The sequence below is a fragment of the Sprattus sprattus genome (assembly GCF_963457725.1).
Source record: "Sprattus sprattus genome assembly, chromosome: 9".
Taxonomy (NCBI): Eukaryota; Metazoa; Chordata; class Actinopteri; order Clupeiformes; family Clupeidae; genus Sprattus; species Sprattus sprattus.
The window spans coordinates 16,923,379-16,950,907 of NC_137928.1; the positions used below are offsets into that span (position 1 = coordinate 16,923,379).

Genomic DNA, 27,529 nt, shown 5'->3' on the forward strand with positions numbered 1-27,529 from the left:
AGAATATCCGCTGAAGTCAACAAACGGGACGACAGACCGAGAACAGTGACCGGACATCTTAACTGAGGACCTAAAGATGTTGCAGCCCAACCCCTCCCATCGCTGTAAGCGGAAAGGCGCACACGCTCGTGCTCTTTACGCATCGTTTTGGCCGTGCGTTTCCTATCAAATTCACTTTCATCAGGGGACACCTATAGCGCAGCCTCGAATCTTTTCCTGTCTTTCGAGTGCCGCACAAGGATACCCTAATGAGATCATTACCCTGGGAAGGGAAGCCTAGCTTGTGCGATTCTGGATTCGCTGCTTGAAGGACAGACGAAACCGCAATGATTACATCGTTTCATTTATATTGGAGCGTAGACTACTGCAGGACTGATAAATAAACGAAGTCAGTGCGGGTGGAAGGGTACATTTTGAGCAGGGACGGGCAAGTGTAAACATATACGGATGAGGTAAACATTGTCAGACCTCGTTTCCGTTACCTCCTTCGCTTCCTTTATCTGCCGCAGAGACTAGCAAAACGTGCGGACTTGGGTTTCACAAGGAAAACCTGATAAGCGAAATAACAGGCTAAGTACAGAGAGTTATGGGTTGTTGTTTTTTGTTGCAATTAACTGCAGCATAAGGAGACCCACGCTTTTGAGGATGTAGGACATCATCGCGAGCAGGGAAGTTTGTGTTTCAGCTGCGCTGCCAGAGTTTCCACCGATCTGCTGGACTGATGTGATTCTTTCCTCATCGTCTGTGGACAGGCTGCAGGCATCTTCGTCGCAGGTGTTCCCTCGTTGCCTTGGCGATTTAAGTTTAATCACATTTTCGACAACGTGATGCAACCTACCAAGAATCCAGATTTCACCTTTCTACCAAACATCCCATAGGCCAACTGGTGTGGTATTTTGGTTAAATTGTTGAAAAGTGCTGTCCCTTTCAAGGTATGTTGTGACTGATGTGATTATTTTACATCCAAAGAAGAATAACTTACCAAAACTTCTAGCTCACAAAGAGTCGGCGGGTATGGGCGTATGACCAATTACCTTCTTAGTGAACGCGAGTCCTTTTAGCAATAGCCATTTAGACGCTTGTAAGGTGTGTATAGCTTTGTAAAATGACCTTAAGGACTTAGAGGTCTGTGTTTATCTCTTACAGACATCGTCACATGCAGCACGGGAAAGGTGAAGTCAGGAGTGATGCCTCTGGTTCAATTTTGGAGTTTTTTTTTTGGCTCTGACCTTTTGTGGTAGTCGACTATCTGAATGTCTTTCAGACTAAAGCGATAATATGAGCAATTCATACAAGGGCGTTACCGTTAGTGATGCCAAGTTAGCCTGAGTCTTGGGAAAGGACGCAGTGTATATTAACTACAAAGCATGGGAGCAAAACAGACAAAGGGGGCTGAGGCTGGCCCGAGCCCTCACCACGGCTGGAAACGGACACCGACTAAGGAGCGGAGCGGAGATTTATTCGCCTCGTTCATGTTGAGGTCAGGGGACAGACTGAGCCGAAGCGGGACCCCTCCTCCTTACCAGCGACGCATTGGGATGATTCAGGAGATGATGCTGATGGCAAAACAAGGAAAACAAGACGAAGCAACAGAGATGCTGAAAACACTCCGACAGGTATGGTGATGCAGACCATATTATTCTGCGTAGCTAAAACGTCACCCAACACTTGTCTCAGCATCCGTAAACCTCTTGTCTCAGCATCAGTAAACCTCTTCTTACCGAGTTCCCTTTGGAGCTGTCACTCAGTCTCTTAGTCCTTAGAGGACACCATAGTGCTGCCACACGGCTTTCTAAAAGACAGGGCTCACACTTTAAAGTAGGAATCAGTTTTACACAAATAGACTAAGAAAACTGTGATTTTTAAAATATATATTCTTCTAAAAAGAGTAGGCCTACACCTTTTTTTGGTTATCATTTAACATTTATTCAAAGGGCATTTCTAGACATGGCATGTTAAAAGCACAGTGATTGTAATCAACCTGCTGAAATGACGTCTCACCAAGTTCCACCTTGCCACTAAAAATGCTGATACAGAGGTGTAATTATCCCAGAGCCCTGTAATGTGATCAGAGCCTCACTGCCAGTGACATTGTGGGCTTCTGTTCCAGTGGACTAGAGGGCAAGTATGAAGAGCTCTGATGCCGAGGTCAAAGAATAAAGCCTCTCAGAGTCTCAGCTTCTCCACCTAATGCCCAGTCACGTTTAAAATGTCTCCTCTTTTTCATGGATTACGGATAACCTCTGAGGGATAAACTTCCATTAGGTCATCCCAATGACTTAATAGACTGGCGGAGAGTTCCCATGTCTGATTGTTGCATCTTTACGCCAGGATGTTTGTGTATGTGTGTATGTGTGTGTGTGTGTGTGTGTGTGTGTGTGTGTGTGTGTGTGTGTGTGTGTATTCACACACTCCATCCTCGCTTCTCTGTGAGGCTGGCACAGATGCCCAGGGGCCTTGGCTGTTGATGCAATTAGAGGAGCCATGCAATTTATTACTCGTCCGTGATGCCATTCAACTGCACTGGGGCGCTGAGTGATGGAGCAAGCAGAGATGGGCAGGCCTGGGAGACGGAGGGGCTGCAAACAGGTGGAGGGAGGCACTACTGAGAGAGAGGGAGACTGCTGTTCGAGTCTCAACACAGCACAGCAGTCAATGCCGAGGCTACTGAAGAGTTTAGGTGTTGCATTCACAGTGCCGCTCTCCATGAATGCGCCCAGATTGTGGTGGGAATTGTGCATATTGTGTGGGAGTGTGTTTAAGTGGGTCAGTATTGTTGGCTAAGTCCCAGAGCAACGCTGAGCTATAAATGAGTATGGCTGTAGTCATTCAGAACAGGGCTCTTGCAGCATTGTTGGGTTGTGAAGTCGGCTTCTGGGCGTCCTGGTGTTTGCACAACTTGATGCATTTCAGTCTGCCACTGCTTGGTCCTGTAACCGTTGCACTTCAGTATTGTTTTCCAATACAAGCAGCTCTCGGACAAAGATTTGCTGGGAGTTTGTGGGGACAGACTCTCTTGACCCTCAAGGGATTTTCCACCATGGATTTCTCTGCTTATTAAGAGCAGGGATCAGAGGTTTAGTCGAGAGAAGATAGCTGAGGCAAATCTGCAATCTTTTTGAGCATAAAGAAACCGCTACATACTGGGAAGTATTACTGTGGCATCAGAACAGTAAGGAGCGTTCCTAGATTAGGGTCGGGTTCCATTCAGGAGTCAGCTGCTACTGTTTGGAGGAGGAAGTGCTGGCAGCTGGGCCATTGCTGAATATGAATGTTTTTAAAGCAGGCGGCATGATCACGCATATGCTGATTCCAATCTGGATATTCTGAATGAAGGTGGAGAAGAGGAGAGAGAGTGGGAGAGTGATAGAGAGAGAGAGAGAGAGAGAGAGAGAGAGAGGGAGAGAGAGAAGGGAGAGAGAGAGGGGGATAGAGAGGGGGAGAGAGAGGGGAGAGAGAGGGAGAGAGAGAGGGGGAGAGAGAGAGAGAGGGAGAAATGGAGAGAGAGAGGGGGAGAGAGAGGGAGAAATGGAGAGAGAGAGAGGGGGAGAGAGAGGGGAGAGAGAGGGGAGAGAGAGAGGGGGAGAGAGGGAGAGAGAGAGAGGGAGAGAGAGAGAGAGAGGGAGAAATGGAGAGAGAGCGGGGGAGAGAGAGGGGGAGAGAGAGGGGAGAGAGAGGGGGAGAAATGGAGAGAGAGAGGGGGAGAGAGAGGGGAGAGAGAGGGGTAGAAAGGGAGAGAGAGAGGGGGAGAGAGGGAGAGAGAGGGAGAGATGAACACGTCTTTTGTTCACCGGTAGCCAGGTGCATGCTGTTGCCCAGAGACCACTGAAGAAAGGATGCGTCTTTGATTGAATGGGAATTGATTAATTAGGGTGCAGCTCTGAGCACTAATATAGCATCAGGCTTTTCACTTCTCATCAGTGAGCGTGGTCCTTTCCCACAGCTTTGATGTGGCATTGAGGCGATCGGCACGGTCAGAATTTGGCACCCGCTTTCGGTGTGTAACGCACTTCACCTCAGTTCCAAGAGCCACCATTCAGATCCTTTATTTGTTACACATCCATGTATATTTGATGTCAAGGCATATTAAAAATGCATGCATTTTCTTTTACCAGGCAAGTGTACGAATCAATTTATTCCTCCCATCTCTGCCCCACCACCTAACTTCTTGTCTCCTTCTTCTCTGCCAGGCTTAGAGCATCTAACTCACCTGGCAACAAGTTAGAGCATCCAGCTTACCTGGCAACAGTCATACTGATAAATAGCAGCTTTAGCAGACCTGCTACTTTGCTGAATGATTTGCTGCCATGATGCACGCCCACAGATATTAACCCAGTCGCTAAGCACATATCATCGGATCTCAAGTTAATATGCTATGGAGAAGTCATTATTTGCATTTGTACATAATGTACAAAGAACACTGCAGCAGTATATACAGCTGTTTTGTGAGTTTTCTAAGAGCTCGTTTAGGGATATGAGTAAAAGAATGACCAGTCTATTTAAAGTGGCTGTAATAAACATTTTAACATTACTTGCTAACATCCCACTGCTTGGGGCCACTTCTTCATCTCATTGTGCTGTGCTAGATTACCTAAAGGGAAGCATGCCTGGCTTCTGTTGGCAGTGTCGTCAGCTTTAGTCTACGCTGTGAAACGTTGCATATCTCCAGTTCTGTGAAAATTAATTCAATGTTCTGACACTCACAGCCTATCTCTGCTCTCCCTGTTAAGGATTTAGGAATGGAGTCCACATCTCTGGATGATGTCCTCTACCGATACGCCAGCTTCCGCAACCTTGTGGATCCCATCACCCATGACCTGATCATCAGCCTGGCCAAATATATCCATTGCCCAAAAACGGTAATGTTCCCACGCAGACCGCCCCACACACACACACACACACACACACACACACACACACACACAGACAAATATTACCTTTCTGCGAATTCCATTTTTCATTAACTGTGAAAGCAGTATTCATTTAAATATGCAGACGTGACTGGCAGAGTCTTTCATGAGGGCCCCTTAAGGCTTCAACAGGGTGGCATGCTCACTGGAATGATAACTGAACGGTTTTCCTGTACATATAGTTACTGAATTACAATTAGGTGCTTTCGCCCTTACTGTGGAAAATCAGAATGGGTGACATTTTACACAGGAAATGGTTAGCAAAAAATACCTCTTTATGTTAAATGGCAACCATGTGGACGTGTGCACAAATGCCAAACATTTCCCATGAGATGTTCGGGGGGTTTCTGGGCGTAGGCTTTTTCATTGTCTCCCATGCAGTTGCACTGTTTAAAAATCCTGCCCATTTTATTTTCTGTTCAGTGAATGCCATGCTGCCTATTGCGCCTTTGAATAAAACCACAAATACGCCATGCAAACATGCTGTGTAAATGTATCACTTTGTCTGTGACTTTATGCGTCTGCAGTATATAAAGAACAATATTTATAAAGATAAAGGGTATAATCTATAACTGCTATATTTAGGCGCCTTCAAAATCCCTCCTTTAGATACACATGATTTGTCATTCAGTTCATTGTTCTAATCAATTTGTGAAGTGAAGGAGGAGACAGATTGATCGTGCACAGAAATAAAGACAGTTGTTGGAGGCAGAGAGGAGAATAGCGAGATAGGGATGAGAGAGAGAGAGAGAGAGAGCAAGAGAGGGTGAGAGAGAGAGAGAGAGAGAAAGTGGGGAGTGGGAGAGAGCTAGAGAGAGATAGAAGAGGGCAGACAGAGCTCACAGCCATGCTGTGCTAACAGATGAGTCACTCAGAGCCCTGGCAGCTCTCAGAGGAGGTTGCGGCTGTTGTTTAGTGGAGCAGGACTGGTATTCACACACACACACACACACACACACACACACACACAAACACACACACACACACACACACATACACTGTACATGTCAAGACATGCAAATGAAAACACACAAACAAACACACATACGCAGACACACATACAAAACCTGACACAAACACATACAAAGACTGACACAAAAAAACACACCCACACACATATAGAATGACTACAGATACAAGCACACACATCAAGTCACAGATTTCCACTAAAATCTTTTCAACAGCCTGTCACTGCTCCTCAGTGCCTGTCACACGGTGCTGAGTGTATGATTATTCTGCCAGGGGAGTGTGTGTCTGACTGCAGAGGTGACCAGCCATGTGTTACACACACACAGTCAGCAGAAGGCCCTGGTTCCCACATGCTGTAAACTCCCAGGGTACTTTTTGCTGGAAGCTCTGAGTTAATTATATTTCTCCGGATGTGTCCTGGAATATCTTTAGAAATTATATTTTGTAGGTTTCACGGCTACACAGTTATATTCCTTGTACAACCCATAATCAGAAAAAGTTGGGACAGTATGGTAAATGCAATCAAAAAAAGAAAGCAGTGATTTATATATTTACCTTGACTGTCAACTTCATTAGATTTGTAAATATACTGTACATCCGTCCCTGCCATTCAGGTCTGCAAAACAGACAAAAAAGAGTTGGGACGGGGGCAATTTAATGAGGTAAAATTATTAAATAATTATGTGATTTGAAACTAGTGATGATTTGGTCCAAAAGAAGCATCCAGGAAAGGCATAGTTCTTTAGGAGCAAAGATGGGCCGAGGATAGCCAGTTTGCCAACAAATGCGTGATTAAATTATTGAAAGATAGGAAGGGATTTAGATATTTCACCCTCCAAGGTGCATAACATAATTAAAAGATTCAAGAAATCTGGAGGAATTTCAGTGCGTAAAGGCCAAGGGCACAAGCCTAAGCTGAATAACCATGATCTCTGATCACTTAGACAGCACTGCATCAAGAACCGTCATTCATCTATAAGCGATATAACCACATCAGGATTACTTTGGCAAACCTTTGTCAAGCACTTTAATATGTAGTTCCATCCACAAATGCCAGTTAAAACTAAACTGTGCCAAAAGGTAGCCTTATGTTAACCGTGTCCAGAAGCGCCGTCGACTTCTCTGTGCACGGAGGCATCTGGGATGGACCATTTCACAGTGGAAACCTGTATTGTGGTCAGACAAATCAGTATTTCAAGTCTTTTTTTGGAAGAAATGGTCACTGTGTGCTCCAGACCACAGAAGGAAAGGACAATCAGACTGTTACCAGCAACATGTCCAAAATCCAAGGTCTGTCATGGTATGGGGTTGTGTAGTCGTGATGCAGTATAGTGTCTTTTTTTTTAGGTAAATGTGTAAATTATAAATTACTACTACTACTAATAATAATAACTTTGTTATAAATTACCCATGCCTAGAACCAAGTCGGTCTTTCACTCTGAGTGCAATGAAAGAAGTATTCAGTAAAACCAGTAGTGTGTGTGTGTGTGTGTGTGTGTGTGTGTGTGTGTGTGTGTGTGTGTGTGTGTGTGTGTGTGTGTGTGTGTGTGTGTGTGTGTGTGTGTGTGTGTGAGAGAGTGTGTGTGAGTGTGTGTGAGAAAGGGAGAGGGAGAAAGAAACATAAAAAGAAAGGGGAGGGGGGAATATTTATGAATTATTGCATTGTACTATGACAACGAATTATGCTCAGATTCAATAGGGTGGATGCAAACATATGACAGTTTAAATTACCATATATTCATACAGTTTAAATCACCATTATTCACTCTTTCCATGCAAGTGACAAATCCTCTCACTCACTGATTGAGTAGCTGTCTCTCTCTCTCTCGCTGTCTCTCTCTCTCTCACACACGCACACACACACACACACATACACATGCACATGCACATGCACATGCACATGCACATGCACATGCACATGCACATGCACATGCACATGCACACTGTTAAAGATAATATGTGTATGGTTCTTATCCAGTCTCCTCTACGGCATAAAACCATTCATGGCTTGCCATGGATGAACTGACACGCGAGCAGTGGATGATTTCTGTACTGGTGTAAGCCTTTCCATATCACCCGCCGTTCTCAAGAGTGTTCCTCACAAGCAGACCGTAACACAGCCGACATCAGCAACTCCAGCCCCGGCCACTCCTCATCCCCCTCCTGTGAAAGCACTTTGTGTATGTGTGCACCCCTGAGCATTTGTGTGAAGCATGCAGGATTGATTTGTTGTTTTGGTCAGCAACGAATGAGGGCTGCGAATTAATGGAGATCTCAGTGCAAGGGGACTGGCAGCGAGCTCACGGCTGCCCACATGCATTCTAATGTGGGGAGTCCATTCAGACGTCTCAGCCAAGGCCAGCCTGTCTTATGTGGTGGGGGGGGGGGGGGGTGTAGAGAGGGGGCTGGGGAGGGAGTCAGGAATAGAAACTTTGACATTATTTGGCATGCCACCTCCCACAGATCATTGTGTTACTGTCATGTGGTTAGCTGGGGAAATTAAGTGTTTGTGCTGCAAGGCTTGTCGTCACTTGATCTGCTGTCAGTGGTCATTAACTTGCTCTGTCCACAGAGTGATGGACACACTCTCACCCCACACACTGCTGCTTCTGTTTCTAGCCTTCGCCTTTATCTTTTAGTCCCCCCAGCCCTCTCTTTCTGGTAGTCTGTGTTTTTTTTTGCTCTCTCTGCATCTGTTTGGGTCTCTCATCTCTGTGTTCTCTAGTCTATTTTCTCATGTTTGGCTTACTGTCATTCTCTCTGTCTCCCACGCTCACTCTTTTTCCCTTGTGTGTGTGTGTGTGTATGTGTGTGTGTGTGTGTGTGTGTATGTGTGTGTGTGTGTGTGTGTATGTTGGGGGTGGGCTATTGGAGAAGTCCCACAGTCTCAGTGTTTGTTTTAAAGTCTCATAGCCTCTCTCTGCTCTTTACTTGTAGGAGGGCGACTCCCTGGGCGCCATGGAGAAGGTGTGCCGACAGCTGACCTACCACCTGAGCCCGCACACGCACTGGAGGCGGCAGGGCCTTCTGAAGAGGAAACCTCAGTCATGGTGAGCACTGTAAGCGGGTTGATGGGATGGGGGGGGCGAGACACCTGTGTGTCACGTGGCCAGGCCGCAGAACTGCAGCGTGGGCATCTGCTGCCTCGTAGGAGTTCCTGGAGCCGGGCAGAAGCAGCATCCGTGTCCTTCACACGCCAGCAGACAGTCAGCCAGTGCCAGCCAGAACCCGAGTCACCTGCTGCCAGGGTCACCATCCAATCACATGGGCCAAAAATATGCCAAGCCATTGCTCTCGCAGTGCATGCACACTCTCTCCTCTTTAAAAATCAAAATCCCTTTAATGGACATCACTTTGTAGGGTAAAACACATCACTAATCCCACATAATTGAATTGGCGTAAGCTTTTTGCACACACAGCGATTCAGGCCTTCTTTCATTAATTAAAGTGATTAGTTCCTCTGAAATGAAAGAGTGTTTTTGCTTCTCCGGGGGAGCAGTCGGACTGAATCATCAGTCTCCCAGGCGTCCCTCCCCTCCCAAGACTGTCAGAGCAGTCAGCACTGGGAAACTAATGAAGAAGTGAAAAGCCACGACATCATTACGGATTCAGGCTCCCGAGACTCCTGGGTGGTGGCGGTGGTGTTTTTATGAGTTAGGCTCAGTCGGCTGTGTTAGTGTCACTTCCGTATACAGAGCTGCTTTATTTCCTTATTTTTGAACGCCTGCCATCTCACTCCTATTGATGAATAAGAGCTGTGTTTACTCAACTAAATGAATCAGGACGCATAGGTGGCCTCCCAAGGCCTGGGCTCTCCTCCACTCCGCAGTGGCTGCTGGTTGTGTGGTATTTCAGTGACAGCTCTCTACTATACACACACTCAGCCTGCCTTTTGTGGCTTTGTCACTGCTGCCTTTGTGGATAATTGTGTGTGTGTGTCTTTTGTCAGTGTATTGGTGCATATGATGGCAATGTGCGGCATGCAAAAGCCTATTTATAGACAGCTGAGGTAGTCTGACAGTCTAGGGTGGAAGCGGAGTGCTTTGCGCTGGTTTCCGTGGTGCTGAAGCCCCCATGGCTGTGTTGGGGAATGAAGGGATCAGAACCCCTCGTGTTCCAGAATGTTCCTCTCTCATACCCCCTACATTCCTCCCATAGCCAGAGATTGTTTCCACCATGTAATCAAGCTGGAATGTCAGGACATCATCGTTCCTATTGTAAAGCTGCACGAACCTGGCTTATTGTTCTCTCTCTTTTTTTCGGGTTGCATTGGTTTCCATCTGCGTGTTTTTTTTGTCAGACTTGGTATTTGGTAATGGCTTTCATATTAATGTGAATTTCTGTTTTGCGTGTACTTGATTTTACTCACTCCATCATGAACTGGGTATTCTAATGAGGAAACTACTGATATGGTGCCTTGCTGTGAGAACATCTTGCTCTGTTCTTTATTGGCACTCTTATCTGGCAACCCCTCACTGCTTTTGACTGGCCGTAATCCTCAGTCCCCAAGCAACCAAGGATCTAATAGTGAATTAAGATGTTAAGCTGGACGTTCGGCTAACAGCAGTAACCAATTTTATGCATGACACAGTAGGGCTCTGCAGTGAAACTGTGTGGAGATTTCTGCTAATAATTGTTTACTTAGAGGATATAGGGAGGGGTATCATGGTAATCTCAGCCAGACATTTCCCTATTTATACTAAGGCCAGAAGCAGGCCCCTCCAAATGCATTTCAAGATAGAGCTCACAAGCACATCACACCAGAGGATAGCGGACCCCACTGATTTATACAAAGCTAGTTGCAAGTGTTCACATTCCAGAGTCACTGTGTCACAGATAGGGAGTGGCACCAGTGTTCCAGAGTCTCTGTGTCACAGAAAGGGGAGTGGCCCCAGTGTCGGGGCTGAGGCCACACTCTCTTGTGTCCTCATCCTCTGGCACTCTCTGCCTCTTCACCGCCCATGACTCACTTTCACTAATCTGTTTGGGCACTTTTTCAGCAGAGGTGGTAATTAACAAGGGGACAGATCCACTAGAGAGGAGGGCTCTTCTGGCTGTTGTCTACTACAGCGAGTGCAGACTTCTCTGTGACCTTTGCGCACTCAACGCTGTGCTGGTACTCACGGGGGCGGGCGCACATCAGGCAGAGATGCCCCATTTTCTTCTCAGGCGACACTTTGATAGATGTTGGAGATTAGTGTGTTGCTGCTGTATAGGAGGTAGAAACTATTCCATATCCACTGGATGTGTTTGTAAAAAAAAAATTGCACAAGTGACCCATTTTCATTCTCATATTTTCCCAAAAGTAGTGAATTTTCTTCTCTCTCATTCTTCAATTTTAAATTGAAAGGTTGTTTTTCTCTGGGTGTGTACTGGGTTTGCTGTGGTCATTTTATTTTGCATATTTCGGCTGCCATTAGTGCTGAAGCAGTCCAAGAGGGAAATATCTCAAAGTAAGTATTTCCTGAAAGCATTGCATGGCAAGAGTGGATTTTATTTCCACAAAGAGATTAAATATTTTGTAGTTTGGAGGCTTAATCAGAGTCTTATCACTTGCAATATACAAATTGTGTTTATTCCACACTCTACCAGGATTAAAATCAGTTTTACCATTCGGTTTTAAAAAAGATGTCATGGCACTTTTTAATTTTGTGTACAGAGAGTACAAACAGCTAGTCTTTTACAGAACCCCAGTGCCTTAATCCTTTTAAATATTTTATGAATAGTTGTCAACAAGTTTGCTAAAAGCCTGGTGACAAAATAGATTAACCATATAATGTACTGCTTTAGTTAACACAATTGAACTATAATCTTACAGATTTAACAATGGAAATTGTCTCAAGGGGCTTCATAGAATCCATGGGCAGATCAGAAGGGGGTGTTGAGGGACAGGAATGAAGACAAGAGAGGCAGGAGAGGACCACTACATTTAAACCCTAAAATCTAGCTTCTTTGCATGCTAACAGAAGTGACATAGATAAGATATATCTCCAGTGACAATAATACACTATTTGTGTCAGTTATGGAGTTGTGGACGTACAGTTTGTTTACACAGAGCTAAGTGGTTTGCCCATGCATGGCAACAGTTGCAGTGCATATTGTCCATGTGTATTTGATGTCAAATGTCACTTAGTGGCTAATGTGAAACACATCGCCGTACCTCCAGACTCTGGCTGTGTGAGAGAGTGTGTGGGCACAAGTGAAGCAGGTGACTGGTGTTGTTTGGAGGACATGACGTTTGGTTCCTGTCTGTCTGCTCCAGCTCCGCTGCACTGGGATTTGGTTTCCCATCTCAGCAGCTGCCTGCTCAGCCCCATCTGCCGTTAGCCAAGCCCAGGCGTGAGACAAGTGGGAGATCTGCTGGCAATAATAGCAAGAACCCTGCTTTGATTGAATTTCCTGTCCTTCGATGCACCTTTGGTCTGCGTCCATGACTTAGCTTGTTTGAGAGACACTCATAAAGGGTGTGAGTCTCTTTTTGTCTGTTTCTCTCTCTCTCTCTTTCTTTCTGTGTGTGTGTGTGCGTGCTTGCGTGTGCATGACCTAATGTGAAAATAATTGTATAACTCTGGGTGGAGAACACTGGAGACCATGCACAGTGGAGGATGACATAAAGCTTCAAATATACGTCTAAACTTCTTATTGTTGTTCCAAAACATTTAAAAATTTAAATGTGAAAATTAATTTGTGTATGAGAGACAGAGAGAGAGAGAGAGAGAGAGAGAGAGAGAGAGAGAAAGAGAGCGCGAGGATGAGGTGGGAGTCAGAGGGAGGGTGTGTGTGTGTGTGTGTGTGTGTGTGTGTGTGTGTGTGTGTGTGTGTGTGTGTGTGTGTGTGTGTGTGTGTGTGTGTGTGTGTGTGTGTGTGTGTGTGTGTTGTGTGTGTGTGTGTGTGTGGGTGAAGTAGTAGAAGTCAGGAGGAGGGAGGTGTGGTCCTTCTGTCGTGGGGCTGTAATAGTGTCATCTCTGAGGCATGTCTCGGGGTTCTCTCACGTGCACTCGCTCTCCCTACTTCCAAACTGGCCTCTCCACACCCTCATCTCCTGCTGCTAGTACTTTCCACATGGACCCCGTTCTTCATGGCTTTGCTTTTATTCGTTCTGAGACAGAACCCCTGCCTCTCTCTATCCGTTTTCTGCTGTGTCTCTCTCTGGTCTCTGTCTGAACTCTGATGTCGGGTCAAACTGTGAGATTGATGCTGCAAGTCGGAATCAATAGTTTTCTTTCTAACCTGCTGTTGTGTTCCCCAGCTGTTGCACATGCTTACTCAGTATGCACAAGATCTTCTTCCATCTCAGCTCTTCTTCCATATCACACTTAGCCCAAATCCAGGTGTTTAGTAAGTGTGTTTGTGGATGTGTGATTCTTATCTGTTATCATCATACACCAATAATAGCACCTGCAGCACTTTGCACCTCAGTGTGACTGAAGCAATATTTCATGTGGAGGAGATTCTGAGTTGAATTCTTAATTGGCTTACACATGTGGGACTGCAAACAGCTGTAATGCCATCCGTGGCAATTTGACATTTACCCAGAAGTAGCACTTGTTTGATTTGACTCCATAAATAGTTTCAAATACAATAATGATGTTGGTTGTGCTCACATCAAAGGTACACACTGAACTGTGTGTAAGTTCAATCTGTGAAATCCTTCACTCCAAAATAATGGTTATTACTGTCTCTCTTCTTCACCCATCCCCCTCTCAAAAGTGTTAACACAAGCCTGGTGGGAGATGGCAAGGAAGAGAATGGAGAGGGAAAGGGAAAGTGAGAAAAGACTTGCGTTTGTCGTCTAGTGTGCTGCCAGTGTGATAATTGATCTCCAGAGGGGGAGAGAGAAAGAGGGAGAATTAGAGTACACGAAGAGAGTTGCAGAACACAAAAGTGTAGCGATGGAGATCGTAATTGCAGAAACTGTGACACAAGAAGGACGAGAGAAGAGGGGAAAAGATTACGTGATGGCAAAAGCCCAGTATTGTGCTGAATCTGAAAATGACAGGGGGGGGGGGGGGCTTGAAAGCACATAAGAGACACAGAGGTCAAGAGTTTCCTCTGCCAATGTGGCTTCCACGACCTCGTCTCATTACTCAGTGTTGTTGCGCTGCTTCCCTGAATAATGGCCTGATGACTCTGGAATTTGATAACAAGCTCAGAAGTGGCCTGTCTGTCATGGACGCTGGTCTATGTCAGTCCTCTGGCATCCTCCAGTTATACAGCCAGTCAATTACGCATTTATTAGCCAAGCCACTGTAGAAAGAAGAAGAACGATGCATGCAGTATGTTTTGGCATCACTGTCGGACTTGGATGATGAACAAAAACTGATCTGAGATAGAAACCAGGTGTCTTTCAGTGCAGCCCCAGAGCACTCCAGCACTGCATAGTACCATTAGCTGCCAGACAGACATTAATAGCTGATCTTGACATTGTCAATGAGCTTTTTCGAGATACTCCCCTGTAGGGCAACATAGTGGAGGGGCATGAAACTCGAGCCCAAACAACAGGAGATAATTCACAAAGCAGACAAAGTGAGCTTTCAGAGATCACTCATCAGTAAGCTATACAATCATGTTATCACAGAAAGCCAACGGATGCACTGAATGCAATTTCTTTTACATTGTAGATTATCCTCTAATTGGAGTGTCCTGTATCACGTTGCAGAGAGGAAGCTTGTTTGTTTAAAAAAGAGGACATCTATTATTTGAAATACTGCCTCAGTGCACCGAATAGCTTTCCTTTGTACCATTTACCCGTCATTCGTTTGGGAAATAGTATTTTTTGGAAGCTTCCACTCTCTCTTACTGTTTCATGTTTACACTGACTACATATTTGAAATTACTGTGGCAGTGAAGCAATGGACCAATGTATCCAATCCATTAACAAGTAATGGGTGACTGAAGTGGTCTTGTGTAGAATAGGAAGTGGGTTGGGAGGCTTCAGCGCACTGAGGACCCCGAGGGGCCGGGGAACGTGGGATTTTGAGTCCAAGCCAATGGAAGGGTGCAGAATCGATATCCTGTGTTCTGTTTTATTCATTTCCACTCGCCTTCTGCTGATGTTTATGTTTCATAGTTCACTGGAAGGGGCGGAGGACGTGCAGGGTGAATCCGCCGAGGGAGAGGCTAGTGTGAGATCATACTCACATGACCACTGATTGTTTAAATATGGACTCCAAATAAAACCCAACTGCTGCAACTCTCCCCAAATGGAGTATATTGCCACTTAAGCCCAGCTCTTAACTGTAATGAACTGCCTGTACTGACAGTGTGCTGCTGGCCCACAAACAGCATAGTTTGGTCATGTCATTATAAGATGATCTTTCTTTCTTTCTTCTGAGTTTATTAGTTGTGCTTTTTTCACCATCTTAGCCCGAGGGTCTCTGTGTCTTGTACTAATATAAACTAATATTAATCCAGTTAGTGTTACTCCCCCACCCAGGCCCCTTAGAAAAGCAGGGCAGAGGGGGAAGTATGCAGCAAGAATACTTAACAGTTGGCTTTTTTCTGCACTGCATTGTTTTCTGTTTTCATTTGCACCTGGACGATATTCAAGTCTGATCCAAGTTTTACTTTTTATGGCATTAGATGCAGTACAGGCTTTCTGTGCTCATTGACTGCCAAGTCCAATCTCCCTGCTGGGGTTATATTTAGCCCATAGAATACCATGTGTAGGGACTGCCGAGTTTCAACATGTTTTACATTTTGTCTTTTACATGTCACACCTGGGGTAAGCAGGGCATATGAGGACCTAACTCAAGGCCATAAACAACCACTCAGATTAGTAAAACTGCATTTAGCGGCCTGGCTTCACACATTTGGGTAGTCGTGGGTAAGATAAGCAGAAGTAGGTTTGTGACCCTAACATCTTAGAGTTTCTCTAGAAGATAGCGGGTTCAGACAGTTGTCCCAAAAGTTATAATAATCACCAGCATTGTGGATAGTATAAAAAGGGGTCTGTGTTGACGACCGATTTCTTGGATTTTACTGCAGTTGGCTGGTGAGCATAGCTTGAGTTAAAATAATGAATGTTCTGGACAATAAAAAGTAGTATAATTTATTTAGCACATATCATTTATATAGCCCACAGAGGCCTTGCTCTGTAAAGCAGAAACCTTGCAGAGAAATGCTGTTTAGAATGATGGTTACGAGCCGTGTCTGCATAAAGGCTTCTTCCCTTCTGTATCCAGGCCTCATGTCAATTAGTTAATCATATTTCCTTTTCTTTTTCTCTCTGTAGACAAATGCTGCCCGCCTGGAGCCATGATCTTTTAATCTCAGAATGGTCTTATCATTACTCCCCATCCTTTCTGTGGTGTTATCTCTGCAGGGTTTTCAAATGCATGAAATCATGACTCATCCCCTCTTTCGGACACAGTTTGCACAGAAACAGTATTTTTGAAATAACCATGTCATTATACAAGCAACAGGCACCTGCCTCTGTTTCTTTTCTGCTCATCCTTCTGTATTTCCCTAACTTGTCTTCTTTTCTTTTTTCTCAAATTTTTCAGCTTGAAGGCAGTTTTGTCTGTCCCTCCAGCCAGTGGGGCCTTAGATCTGTCAGGCATTCCCCTGGGTGTGCGCGACATGGAGCGCCTGTGCACTCACCTCCAGCGCCACGCCTCGCGCACCTGCAGCCTGGAGCTGGGCTTCACCGACCTCACGGACGAGGCCTTCCTGCTACTGCTGCCCACACTGGCCGCCCTGCCCCGCCTCGAGACGCTGGCCCTCAACGGCAACCGGCTGACGCGTGCCGTGCTGAAGGAGCTCACCGACACCCTCAAAGACCCGGACAGCTTCCCTAGCGTCACGTGGATCGACCTAGGCAACAACGTGGACATCTTCTCCCTGCCGCAGCCCTTCCTGGTGAGCCTGCGGAAGCGCTGCCCCAAGCAGGGCAACCTTCCCACCATCCTGGAGTTTGGAGAGAGCCAGGCCAGCGAGCCTGAGTGCAGATTTGAGGGGGAGGACGAGGGAGACGACACCAACAGGACCGAGAGCACAGGAGAGCTGCGGTCCGAAGTAGAGGGAGAGTTGGAAGGAGAGATGGACGGAGAGCTTGAAATTGAGGAAATGATGGAGGAACTGTTAGACTTTGACAGAGCGGTGCAGGGCAAGGAAGACGAGGATGACAGCATGTGGACCATGGAGGAGCCAAGAGTCGGGAGTAAACCCACGCAGGGGAAGCAGAGCAAAGGAAAGAAGGAAAAAGAGGCGGTGAAAGCGGAGGGAGAGGATGACACCCACAGTCAGTCCTCACAGTTGTCTTGTTCCAGTCCGTCCCACAATTCCTCTGGGGCCTTTGAACTTCCCAAAGAGGACAGTGGGAATAGGGCTCCTCACTCAGACAGTCTGACCTGAAAGGCCACACAGTGTCATTTATCTGTGCCATTCCCTTAAATGGGTGCTTCGTGTAGGGCAAGAGAACTTGTGCAAACCCTGTCATCTCCAGTTCTGGGTAGCTTTGGTTGTGAGGTTTGCTGAACCAAAAAGATTGTGGGTGGTTATGGATGGTTCACTCTGAGGAGATGACAATCAACAAATGACAGCAAAGTATATGACTTTATTACCCCTATCATATAATGTGTAATATAGTACTGCAGTCTGAACCACTCATTAAATAGAAAGATTATATTTTACAGTAAACTGGTATGTTTTTAAAATGTCATTCAGGTGTCTATCCCCTTTATCCTGTCCAGTTGCGGACATCTGCCTATGTGCCTGCGACATTGCTACCTTGCTGGTAAATGGATTGTGTATGTGTGGAGTTGGAAAGTAAGACAGAGACAGCGAGCAAGAGAGACATGTCTTCCTTCCTCTTATTCTCTGTCTTCAAATCTATGCACCCAGCTGTTAGAAATAACCAGCACTCCCCAGCCACAGTGTTCCTGCCCAGTATTTCCTAATCAATAAATACGTCCCAAAGCTTAGGCTTTAGAGCAGCCGGATGTGCTGAGAGCAACTTTAATGAAGTGTTACCTTTAGAAGAGGGAACAAACCAAAAACCACACTGAAAAGGACCAGACAAGCGGGATAGGAAGTCCATCTTTGACAGTGTTTAGGGTCTGTACAAAAGCAAGCTGTCACTGTGAGAGAAAACAGTGCCTGAGGAAAGGGAATGAACCAAAGAGAGTCCTCTCCCTAGGGGCCAGAGAGGCACTGCTTTGGGGCCTCAGACTGGGGAGGGAAGTTTCAGATTGAAAACATGTTGTTAATGAAGACAAATTTGATATCAATGAAGCCATCCTAGCCACGCTCGTCCCTTTATTAACACTATACATAACCTCTCACAAAAATGTCTTTACTTTATTTCGAGTCGAATTTACATATACTAAAATGAAACTTATACTATTAAATAGCTTTCATAAGTGTACAGTTATGAAGTAAGTGTGAACAAACTGTTGTTCAATGACTTTTAGAGGCTGAGTGGGATAAGAAAATGCTTCAAACACATGTATCTGTCTTTTGCTAATTAGATGCTGCTATCTCTGTTTGCTTAGATGCTGTACAACCATCCAAAAAATATTGTGAATAATTATATCCCTCTCAAGTTAGCAAATTGCAGTATTTTGGTCAATATTTCCCTTTTTCTTAGACAAATGAGAGCCTTTTATCCGTACAATTGAACAAACAGATACCCAGAGTGCACTTTAATTAAATATGTTTCTCATTCTCAGGTCCTCTCACCATAAAAGGAGCGCTTTCATCTCAGAGAAAGACGTTCTTTAGTGTCATTGTGTGTTTGTCAGAGCTCAAGTCATTAGTTTAAATAATGTCCAGTGAATCTATATGATTCAGATTTAGTGTAGCAGAGTGACCACTCACTGATAATAATGTTCTATTTCAGACATGTTTGCACCATGTGTATATAGCCTAGTAGGTCTTTGTGGACTTGTCTGCATAATAGTTGATAACAAGGAAGGCGTATAAACAAACACTACAGTTGTGATTTGAAGTAACATGACTCTGATGCAAATGTTTAAAGCTGATCATTTTCATTTACCATTATTAATTGACAAAATAAAAAGATTATAATATTTTGTGACACTGATGGCCTGAATAAATCTCAGATTCATACCAATTGTTTTTTGTCCCCTGTCCTACTGTTTTAGTCACTTTATTCCTTGAATCACAATTTGGATGTAAGGTCAAAACGTTTTACACTCATTGATATGTATTGCTCAAAACCATTGCTAAACTATGTGTTTGCTATCCTCTTAAATAAATGAACACTCTCATGATCCTGAAGAGGAAAACAAGGTATATCTCCTATCTACTCTCAAAGGTACATTCGGTCAATATGTTGAGGAAACAGAGTGGTTTTTATTTATTTTTATTTTTGTATTATTAAACAAACGTACTATCCTCTTGGGATAACAGTGGCCCATTAACAAATCAGTGGACATAACAATGATGTTTTTAAATTTTATGTGCAAGCTAGCCCATGTCTGGGTGGATTTAAATACTACGATTATTTAGTAGAATATGTTGTGCTTGTTTTGTAAACTGTGCCAATCAGATGCCATGCTTTCTTCTCTCTTCTTCCTCTGCACTGGACAAATGAGCATGATTCATATGAGGGCTGTTTAATAAGCCTATTGTCCACAAAGAACAAATATGTATCATTATGTGTACAAATGTATGGCTTCTTGACAAAAAATAGAATGAATGTCATGTATTATAAATAAAAATAGAATCCATATCTGGGTACCGTGTAAGGATCATGAATGTCACTAAGTCACGAGGAAGACCGAAGTATAGCCTTTAAGATGGGTGGTGAGAACAGTGCATGAGACGACCAGCTTAGCCTTTGGTGATAGGCCCAGTGCATTGAAAACCGAGTCTTCCACCTATCTACAGAGAAGCTTAATTAAACCAGTAGCTCAGCCCAGTAGGTGTAAATCTAAACGAGTGAGTAGTCGATAATATGGTCTCTGTCAGAGGTAATTTCACGATTCATTTAAAACAATGCCTACCTACCAACATATTGATATTCGTTAAAATTACATGAATCCCTCGAAACGACTCTACAGTGACAATGTTATTATTTGGAATTTTGTTAAATAGACGAGTAAGTGAGACGTTTAACCCACACTTTAATTAAGCCGCGACATACAGGCTACGCAGGATGTTACTTGGGGACGTTTATTTGCCCAGACAATCGTATTCATTTCCATGGTAGTATATTGGCATCTAGTGGCAACAGAAAGGCCCTACAAGACATCCTACGACATAGATGCAATAGATGCGTAAGATAGCCTTCTTTAAAAATAAATGAACATAAAGCCCAAAAAGAATAACAATAAAATATAAAATGAATGGGTATCTCGGGGCATTCACTGGTGTTTTAAACATTTTAAGTAGCATATACAATATTCGTTATTTAAATCTTTACTCTCCATTTTCATCACCAAACTGTGGCTCTGATTGACCTTCTCAACATGGATACCGTAAATGCTATCCCGTCTATCCACAACGCATTCATTTACGTCACATCCGGTAAGTGAGGTCGTTTTGTTTCTTGGGTCCGCCATTTCAATTTTTTGAACTTACTTGTGCCAACTTCCAGGATTTGATTCAAAATTACGCAGAGGAATTGTGTGATAGTTGGGGAATTTATTCAGTTACTTTATCAAATTTTATTCTGCAACACTACAACGAATACATTGGCTGCAAATCTGAAATTAACGCGTCGAAACGCGAATCAGATGCCGTACATTTTCTGAACGTGTTCAACGGGAACGCGGTAAAGTTTTTTTGTATGAGTTGAATGCTGGTTGCGGATAAGGGGAGGCGAAGGGAAGGCCCGTGAAGCCTCGGCTGTGGAGTGGCAATCATGGCCGGAAATTTTGACGCTGAAGACCGTGGAAGCTGGTTTTGGGGTAGATTAAGTCGACAGGAGGCTGTTTCTCTGTTACAAGGACAAAGACATGGGGTTTTCTTGGTGAGAGACTCAATAACCTGCCCTGGCGACTACGTGCTGTCCGTTTCAGAGAATTCTAAAGTCTCGCATTATATAATCAACAGCATCAACAACAATCGTCAGTCTGGCCCAGGTAAGGTATGCAGGGGCGTTCTCACAGACGTGCCACCGGGCAGGGATGCGATGAGACTGGCTACAGTAACCCGGCTGTAGTGTGACTTGCTAGCTAGCTAATGCAATGCAAGGCTAGTAAGCTATAACGTTTCTAAATCACGCCCTCACGAAATCACATCGTCATACATTCATCCCCAGGTGTGCCTAAACATCACCAAATGTTGCCTCCTCGGTCTTCGTATACTGTATTATTTATTGCCCAGTTAAAGAAATGACACCATTTAATATTGGAAAAAGTTTCATCTGCCAGTCGAAAAGCAGGTTTGCTAACGAAGCGATACAGCTAATGTTAGCTATTCAGTGCTGGCTAAAAAGCGATGATGTTATGACTTGGTTTTTACGCGTTTCTAGCCTCTCATTTTCACTATCATGTTTAGAACTGTGCTGCAGCTGCGTTTTAACTCTGTTCGCGTGTTCCTTGTACTGAAGAGTTCAGCAGTCCTCCTTGTCAGTACCATTAATGACATCCTGCTTGTGACTAGTGTAGTGCTATAGAGGCATTTTATAGTGAAATTTGCATGGCGTCCTTGTAAGCCTTCTCTGTTAGGTCTGGGTTAAGCAGCAGTAGTAGGTTTTAAAATAACAGCACTTGTGGTGATGCCTGATTATATGTATGTGGACAACGCTGTCCACATTAATTAAGGTTATCATCTCTGTCTGTTTCCACAAGACATGTTGTATGGTGGTCAGTAGAAAGGCTGTTGGACAGGAGGCAGAAATGTCAGTTCAATCAAAAACACATATCTACACAGGCTTTGTTTCTCTACTTAGTTGTCAATAAAGTTATGTCAGTTAAGTTCTTACGCCTATTAGTCCGAGTGACCCAGTTAACCTAGTCAGAGGTGAAATGATGGCGGTACGGGCTGGACATGCAAGTCATGATGAGTGGCCATGGCTGTGCATCACACCAATCCTTCAGATGTGCAGATAATCTGGTATTCCAGAGCATTGAGCTGTGCAAGTGTGGTGTTATCAGGAGTGCTTCACCTCTGCTGCCACCACTACAACATTGGTTGGTTAAAGAGAAGAGCTTAGTGTCTCTACAGCTGAAACTACTGTAGTTGTGACAGGATGCACACGTTGTTATGGTTATGTATACATTAATGTCTGCTATTTTGCCCATCTGATCTCCCTTCCTGTACCATGCTCTCAGGTCTGGCACCTCGCTTTCGCATTGGGGACCAGGAGTTTGATGCCTTGCCTGCTCTCCTGGAGTTTTATAAGATTCACTACCTGGACACCACCACACTGATTGAGCCGATTAACAAAGCCAAGCACTCGTCTTACATCAGCAGCGCTGGGGGTGGGCCGCCCCTTCGCCCGGATGAGGAGCTGGTGCGGGCGCTCTTCGACTTCCCTGGCAACGATGAGGAGGACCTGCCATTCCGCAAGGGGGACATTTTGAGGGTGCTGGAGAAGCCAGAGGAGCAGTGGTGGAATGCCTCCAACAGTGAGGGCCGCGTGGGCATGATCCCTGTGCCGTACGTGGAGAAGTACCGCCCCTCCTCTCCCACCTCAGCTGCTCTGGGTGGAGGGGGCCCGGGTGGAGGGCCAAATACTGGCCCCACTGACGGCCAAAACTCCCAGGCCCCTCCTCTGCTGGGTGAGCCTGGTCCCTATGCCCAGCCCACGCCCCTGCCCAACCTCCAGAATGGGCCCGTCTTTGCCAGGGCCATCCAGAAGAGAGTGCCCAATGCCTATGACAAGACTGCCCTGGCTCTTGAGGTAAATGTTTGCCATGTTAACCTCTTTGTTATGTTTTCTCTGTGCATGTGTCTTGACACAATTTTTCATCCTGTCTTCAACCTTTTCATAAAACCCTATGGCTAGGTTTTCATTGGTGATGCTTTTCTGGCATTCTTTTTCCTATTTTCCAAAAAGATTAACAAGAAAAATAAATATTAACAGATAAACGAGTTGCAACTAAATAATACATAGAATAAGTTAATTAACTTGCTCATCACGTCCTAACAGCAGGAGGGAGTGCCCTTGCGTTACATTTCAGAGGTCAGCCCTCCAGGTTGTCTCTGCACCCCCCAACCCCCCCCTTTCCTTCCTTCTCGCTCTCCCCTTCACCTGGTGAGGCATGTGGCAGGGTAGTTAGTGTGGTCTGTGGGGACATCCCTCTCTCCAGGGTTCACTGGGGAAGGCAGCAAGATGGCCTTTCTGCAAGCGGAAGGGGTATAGGGCTTCCGAAGCGGAGGTCGTTGAGTGGAGGAAATGCTTCATGTTGAGGAACATTTCCTCTCATTTCCGTGTGGATGCGACTGAGTCAAAGCCAAGCCAGAGGCAGTCCTTTCAAAGACAGAGCATTACAGCATTAGGAGCAATATTTGTGAAAAATTACATTAGTTTCTATCTGTTGTTTAGACATGTGTTCCAGTGTCTTCATGAATTTTCTTTTATGCTTTATGCTTTATTTGCTGCTGTGGCCATTGTGTTGCTGAGATCTGGCACCTCCCAGTGGACAAAGAAGTTGGTTGCAGTTAGTTGACCATTTTAAAAAGAGTGATCAGCATTTGAACCTAAATAAAATTGTGAAGCATCCATGCCCTTTTCATTGTTAAAGATGGCTCTTTGAGCTGTGATATTTCTCAACAGGCAAATAGAAGGTTTTGATATCCTCTTAAAATGTATAGCGGTCTGTGTGCCAGTTTTCAGTCCCTCACAGCTGGCTGCTCTCCTTGCAGGTGGGCGACATGGTGAAGGTGACCAAGATCAATGTGAACGGCCAGTGGGAGGGCGAGTGCAAGGGCAAGCGTGGCCACTTCCCCTTCACACACGTCCGACTGCTGGACCAGCACAACCCCGAAGATGAACTGAGCTGAGGCTACTGCGCAGACCCTTCCCTCCTGTCACCCCCACTTCCCTTCCCCTACCCCCTCCCCCCCTCATCCTCCAGCTCCTCACCATCCTCTTCGCCCCACAACCCAACCACCACCTCTCACGGCCGCACCCACTGCCTTTTCTGCTCAATGCGCGCTCACTGCGTCACTTGTGTGCGCCATCACCTCACATGCGCCTCACGTGTGTTTTCTCTGCTTTGGGCCGGGCACCTTAGCTTGTTCCCCATAACCTACACACCTTCACGTCGAAAAATTAGGCGTCCCTAGGTTGGAGGCCCCCCCTGACTGACAGACGTGGGACCCAATGAGAGGTAAGAGAAACATAAGAGGAGTGTGGAGTGTACCTCAAGACTGGGGATGAGTGCGGCTGGGCCGGGAGCTGAGGTTAGCCATTCCTCCGGTGACTGTAACGCTGAAGAAACGCCACACACTACACGTGCCAGCCTACTGGAAGAAGACATTACAACCAGAGGCTATGCCCTACACTAAAAGCTCATAACCAAGTTCAGACAAGTTCCCAATGAGGTATCTTGTTCAAAAAGAAGTAAAACAAGGACGTACTGTCTTGAAACGTTAATATTAATATGTTTACCATTGAGCTAAAGAAAATTACATTTCCTTCTTCTTGATTTGTGCACTCTAGACGTGTTCGATTTGATACACTGCTCTTTTTTGTTTTGTTTATCTTTTCAATAGAATTGAGCCCTGAACAATGAGAAGTACCCTGAGGAGGGAGTTGTTTACGAATGAGTGTTGGACAAAGCTTGGAAAGCTAATTCTGAAGTTGTGGTGTGGTTGTGAATGCACTGCAATGATGCCAAGTGCACACAGGGATAATGGAAGCTCTCCTCTGAACTGATTGCCTGGCAGATACGAAAGGCCGTTGCTCAGGTTGAATGTAAGGCAATGAGGTTAGATGTTTTGTGTGTGCTTCCTTCCCTTGGCGTTGGTTTTCTCTGAGTCATCTGTACATGTTAAAGGAAATAATCTTCCCAGCTCACAATACATGATGTGGGATTTGATGAAGTGTGAAGTAACAACTGTGCTATCACTCATACACTACTTTCCCCCTCTTTGTCTTTTTTTGTTTGTTGCACATATAACATTTATTTTTGAGTGATGCAATGTGCCCTGTGCTCAGACCAATCCCGTTTTTCTGCCATGTTTCTCCCATAGTGTTCTTTCCCCTCTGAAGAGCAGTAGCAGGCTGTCATTCTGAATCCCAGCTTGTGAAAGCCAGAGGTTCAGTAGTTTGTCCTGGTACACATAAGAGGATTTCAGAGGTCATAGAGTTGCAGCATGGCTAAATTCTTCTGACATATAGTAATTATTAAAGATGCTTGGTCTACAGTGTGAGAATTAAATTAGACAATCACTTGATTGTAATCACTGGAAAAAATGTGATCACAGAAAATATCTGATAGACAGCATAGATGAACTGCCTTTTTGCTTTTTAAATTATGTGTGCAGTAATTTGGAACTTTACTATTAAAGTTTAATATTACATTTTAAGATTAATATTAACTTTAATGTGAACACTTTCTAATCTGACAACAGAAACAACACAATTATGGAAGTCCACCTCAGTAATTTGTAGCATTCCTTTTGTTCCTAGTCGGTGTAATTGCCCTCATCATCTTAGCAAATTATTTTTAATTAACAGGATTTTGAGTGGAAATCTTATCCTGAGAATAATGTTTGCTGCTCCGTTTATCATGACATGGGGATGGAAAGGGGTTGTGAGAGACTGCTTTATCAGGTGAATCTTTCCACTCTTCTTGGCTGGGCTGTCTGTCCATTAATCTGAAGGAAGCAGAATGAAACATGCTTTTTTTGAGTCATAGTTTACAACCTCTTTTTTTGTTTTTATCTTAAACAAATCACCTGTTTGTGCCAATTCCTTTATGGTAGACATCTGTTGCCATACTCCCTGACCGTTTGTGACTTTTGTGTTGTCAAAGGCCATCTAACACTTAACTCCTCTCTGATTCTCTGAACCCTTTCTCTGTGACAGCCTGTAGTTCTGGCTGTAGTGACAGCCTGACTCCTTAGTGAAGAGCCATTTTACATTTTTGTAAAGAAAATGTGCCTAATCTTTATTTTCTTTTTCTCATACCTGGAGAGAACCATCACGATCTGCTTTCTGCACAGTAGTGGACCTTTTACGTAATTCAATAATCTGACAATAATGGGACATAATTCAATTAATTCTACAATTATTGTGGATACGGATGTACTGTTGACGGAGAACACAGAAGACACAGATCATAGTGTCCTTCTCATTCCACTAGCAACTCAGACCAGGGACGGTAACATTGACTCCTTCTGTTTGTGGGGGACACGTTTTCATGCATGCCCATGTTCCTTGTAATCATTTTATTCCTTCTGTACCTGTCAATCATGCCTACAATTTAAATATTTTAAAGCATCATATTTTAATTATGTGTTTATGTAAGTTCATTACATTCGGAGGGATGGGGAAGAGTTAACCTTAAAAATGTCAGTATGTTAATATCAAAATGTGCCATTGTATTAAACACTATATTCTTTCAAAACAATTTAAATTTGACCCGTTTGTTTTCTGTAGCATGTAATTTGTTCACATGCATAGTTAATAAAGTGTTCCTAAAGAGCAGATTTTGCCCTCTTGTTTAAATCAGTTTGAGTTCATGGGGGTAAAGAACAGATGTGTGTTTGAAGTAAGTTGGTCCTGTTGTGCTGGCTTGGTCCTAGGTACAAGTTCTGCAGGACTTGATGGCAGCTAGCTTAAAAAAAAATCCTTTTCTTTATATATAGCGCCAAAACAATAAAATCGTCTCAATGCACTTTACAGAGCAGAGCCTCAGTAGGTAAGGGGAGGGGCTGGGCATGCCAGATGAATTCCTATATGTATCAGAAGGAGCATGGAAGTATAAGTGTGGTAAATGTACACAGTACCGACATGGTATATACTTGATGCAAACAAGATTGATGTTGGATAAGGTGGGGGGGACAATCAAGTATTGTATAACCACCTAGTGGTTATACAGTGTGTTTGTAAGGTTACTATTACAAGGTGCAGTAAAGTAATGGAACAGAAGACTATGGTGGCATTTATTTACATTGCAGGTAAATGCTAGCACAAAGACTGGTGTAGAACAAGTACATGACAGTGTGGTGTTCTGTGGGTGGGTGGGGGTAGGCTGAGAGTTTCTGCAAATAGATCAGCTGGAAAGACTGCATCGGATGAGTTTTAAAAATTCAGATGTATTTTAAACCTTTATAGCATGACCCTCAGTGGTATTCCAGGTTCAGTCTCATTTCCATTACTCTTCATATTCTCATGGGTGGTGTCTTGAACAGAGACATGGAGTGATGGAACCGTTTCTTTTTACATATGAATGTCGTTTTTATGTCAAACAAATCAAAACAACTAAATCTCATACTTGTAAAGTTGTGGGCTTAGTATTGGTTATTGATCATAAGGTTTAGGTAAACTGGATGGGTGAGTTGAGATGGTCTTTGGTGGTGGTGGTGCAATTACTTAAGCAATAGGTCTGCACACTTCATGTTCAAAACCGTAGATGAATACAGCTGGTTGCTGGTGGGATCGCCAGGTACAGTAACCATTTTTGTTGTTGTCAGAACATGAAAATACTTCTAATCTTGTATTGATTTATATTGACTTTTGCATTGAGAGATTCTTTCAGCCTTCGCTTATGTGCCATTTTTAG

General features: G+C 44.4%; 2 protein-coding genes across 2 annotated transcripts; both read left to right on the plus strand.

Moving 5' to 3' along the window:
* Positions 1 to 1,367: 1,367 nt before the first annotated feature.
* Positions 1,368 to 17,234, plus strand: lrrc75a (leucine rich repeat containing 75A; the record flags this gene model as incomplete). The annotated part of the gene is made up of 4 exons (XM_080844458.1): positions 1,368 to 1,616; positions 4,731 to 4,859; positions 8,817 to 8,929; positions 16,385 to 17,234. 4 exons carry the CDS (start codon positions 1,368 to 1,370, stop codon positions 17,232 to 17,234), a joined length of 1,341 nt encoding a protein of 446 aa, XP_080700584.1.
* Positions 17,235 to 20,427: 3,193 nt separating this feature from the next.
* Positions 20,428 to 26,314, plus strand: crk (v-crk avian sarcoma virus CT10 oncogene homolog). The gene is made up of 3 exons (XM_080844292.1): positions 20,428 to 20,929; positions 22,124 to 22,695; positions 23,661 to 26,314. Exons 1-3 carry the CDS (start codon positions 20,710 to 20,712, stop codon positions 23,796 to 23,798), a joined length of 930 nt encoding a protein of 309 aa, XP_080700418.1. The 5' UTR covers positions 20,428 to 20,709; the 3' UTR covers positions 23,799 to 26,314.
* Positions 26,315 to 27,529: the final 1,215 nt, after the last annotated feature.

Excerpts from the sequence above, each read along its gene's own strand:
- crk (XM_080844292.1), top strand. The coding sequence starts at position 20,710 with ATGGCCGGAAATTTTGACGCTGAAGACCGTGGAAGCTGGTTTTGGGGT. Across the intron at positions 20,930-22,123 it reads CAATCGTCAGTCTGGCCCAG|GTCTGGCACCTCGCTTTCGC; the intron begins GTAAGGTATGCA and ends CCATGCTCTCAG. Across the intron at positions 22,696-23,660 it reads AGACTGCCCTGGCTCTTGAG|GTGGGCGACATGGTGAAGGT; the intron begins GTAAATGTTTGC and ends CTCTCCTTGCAG.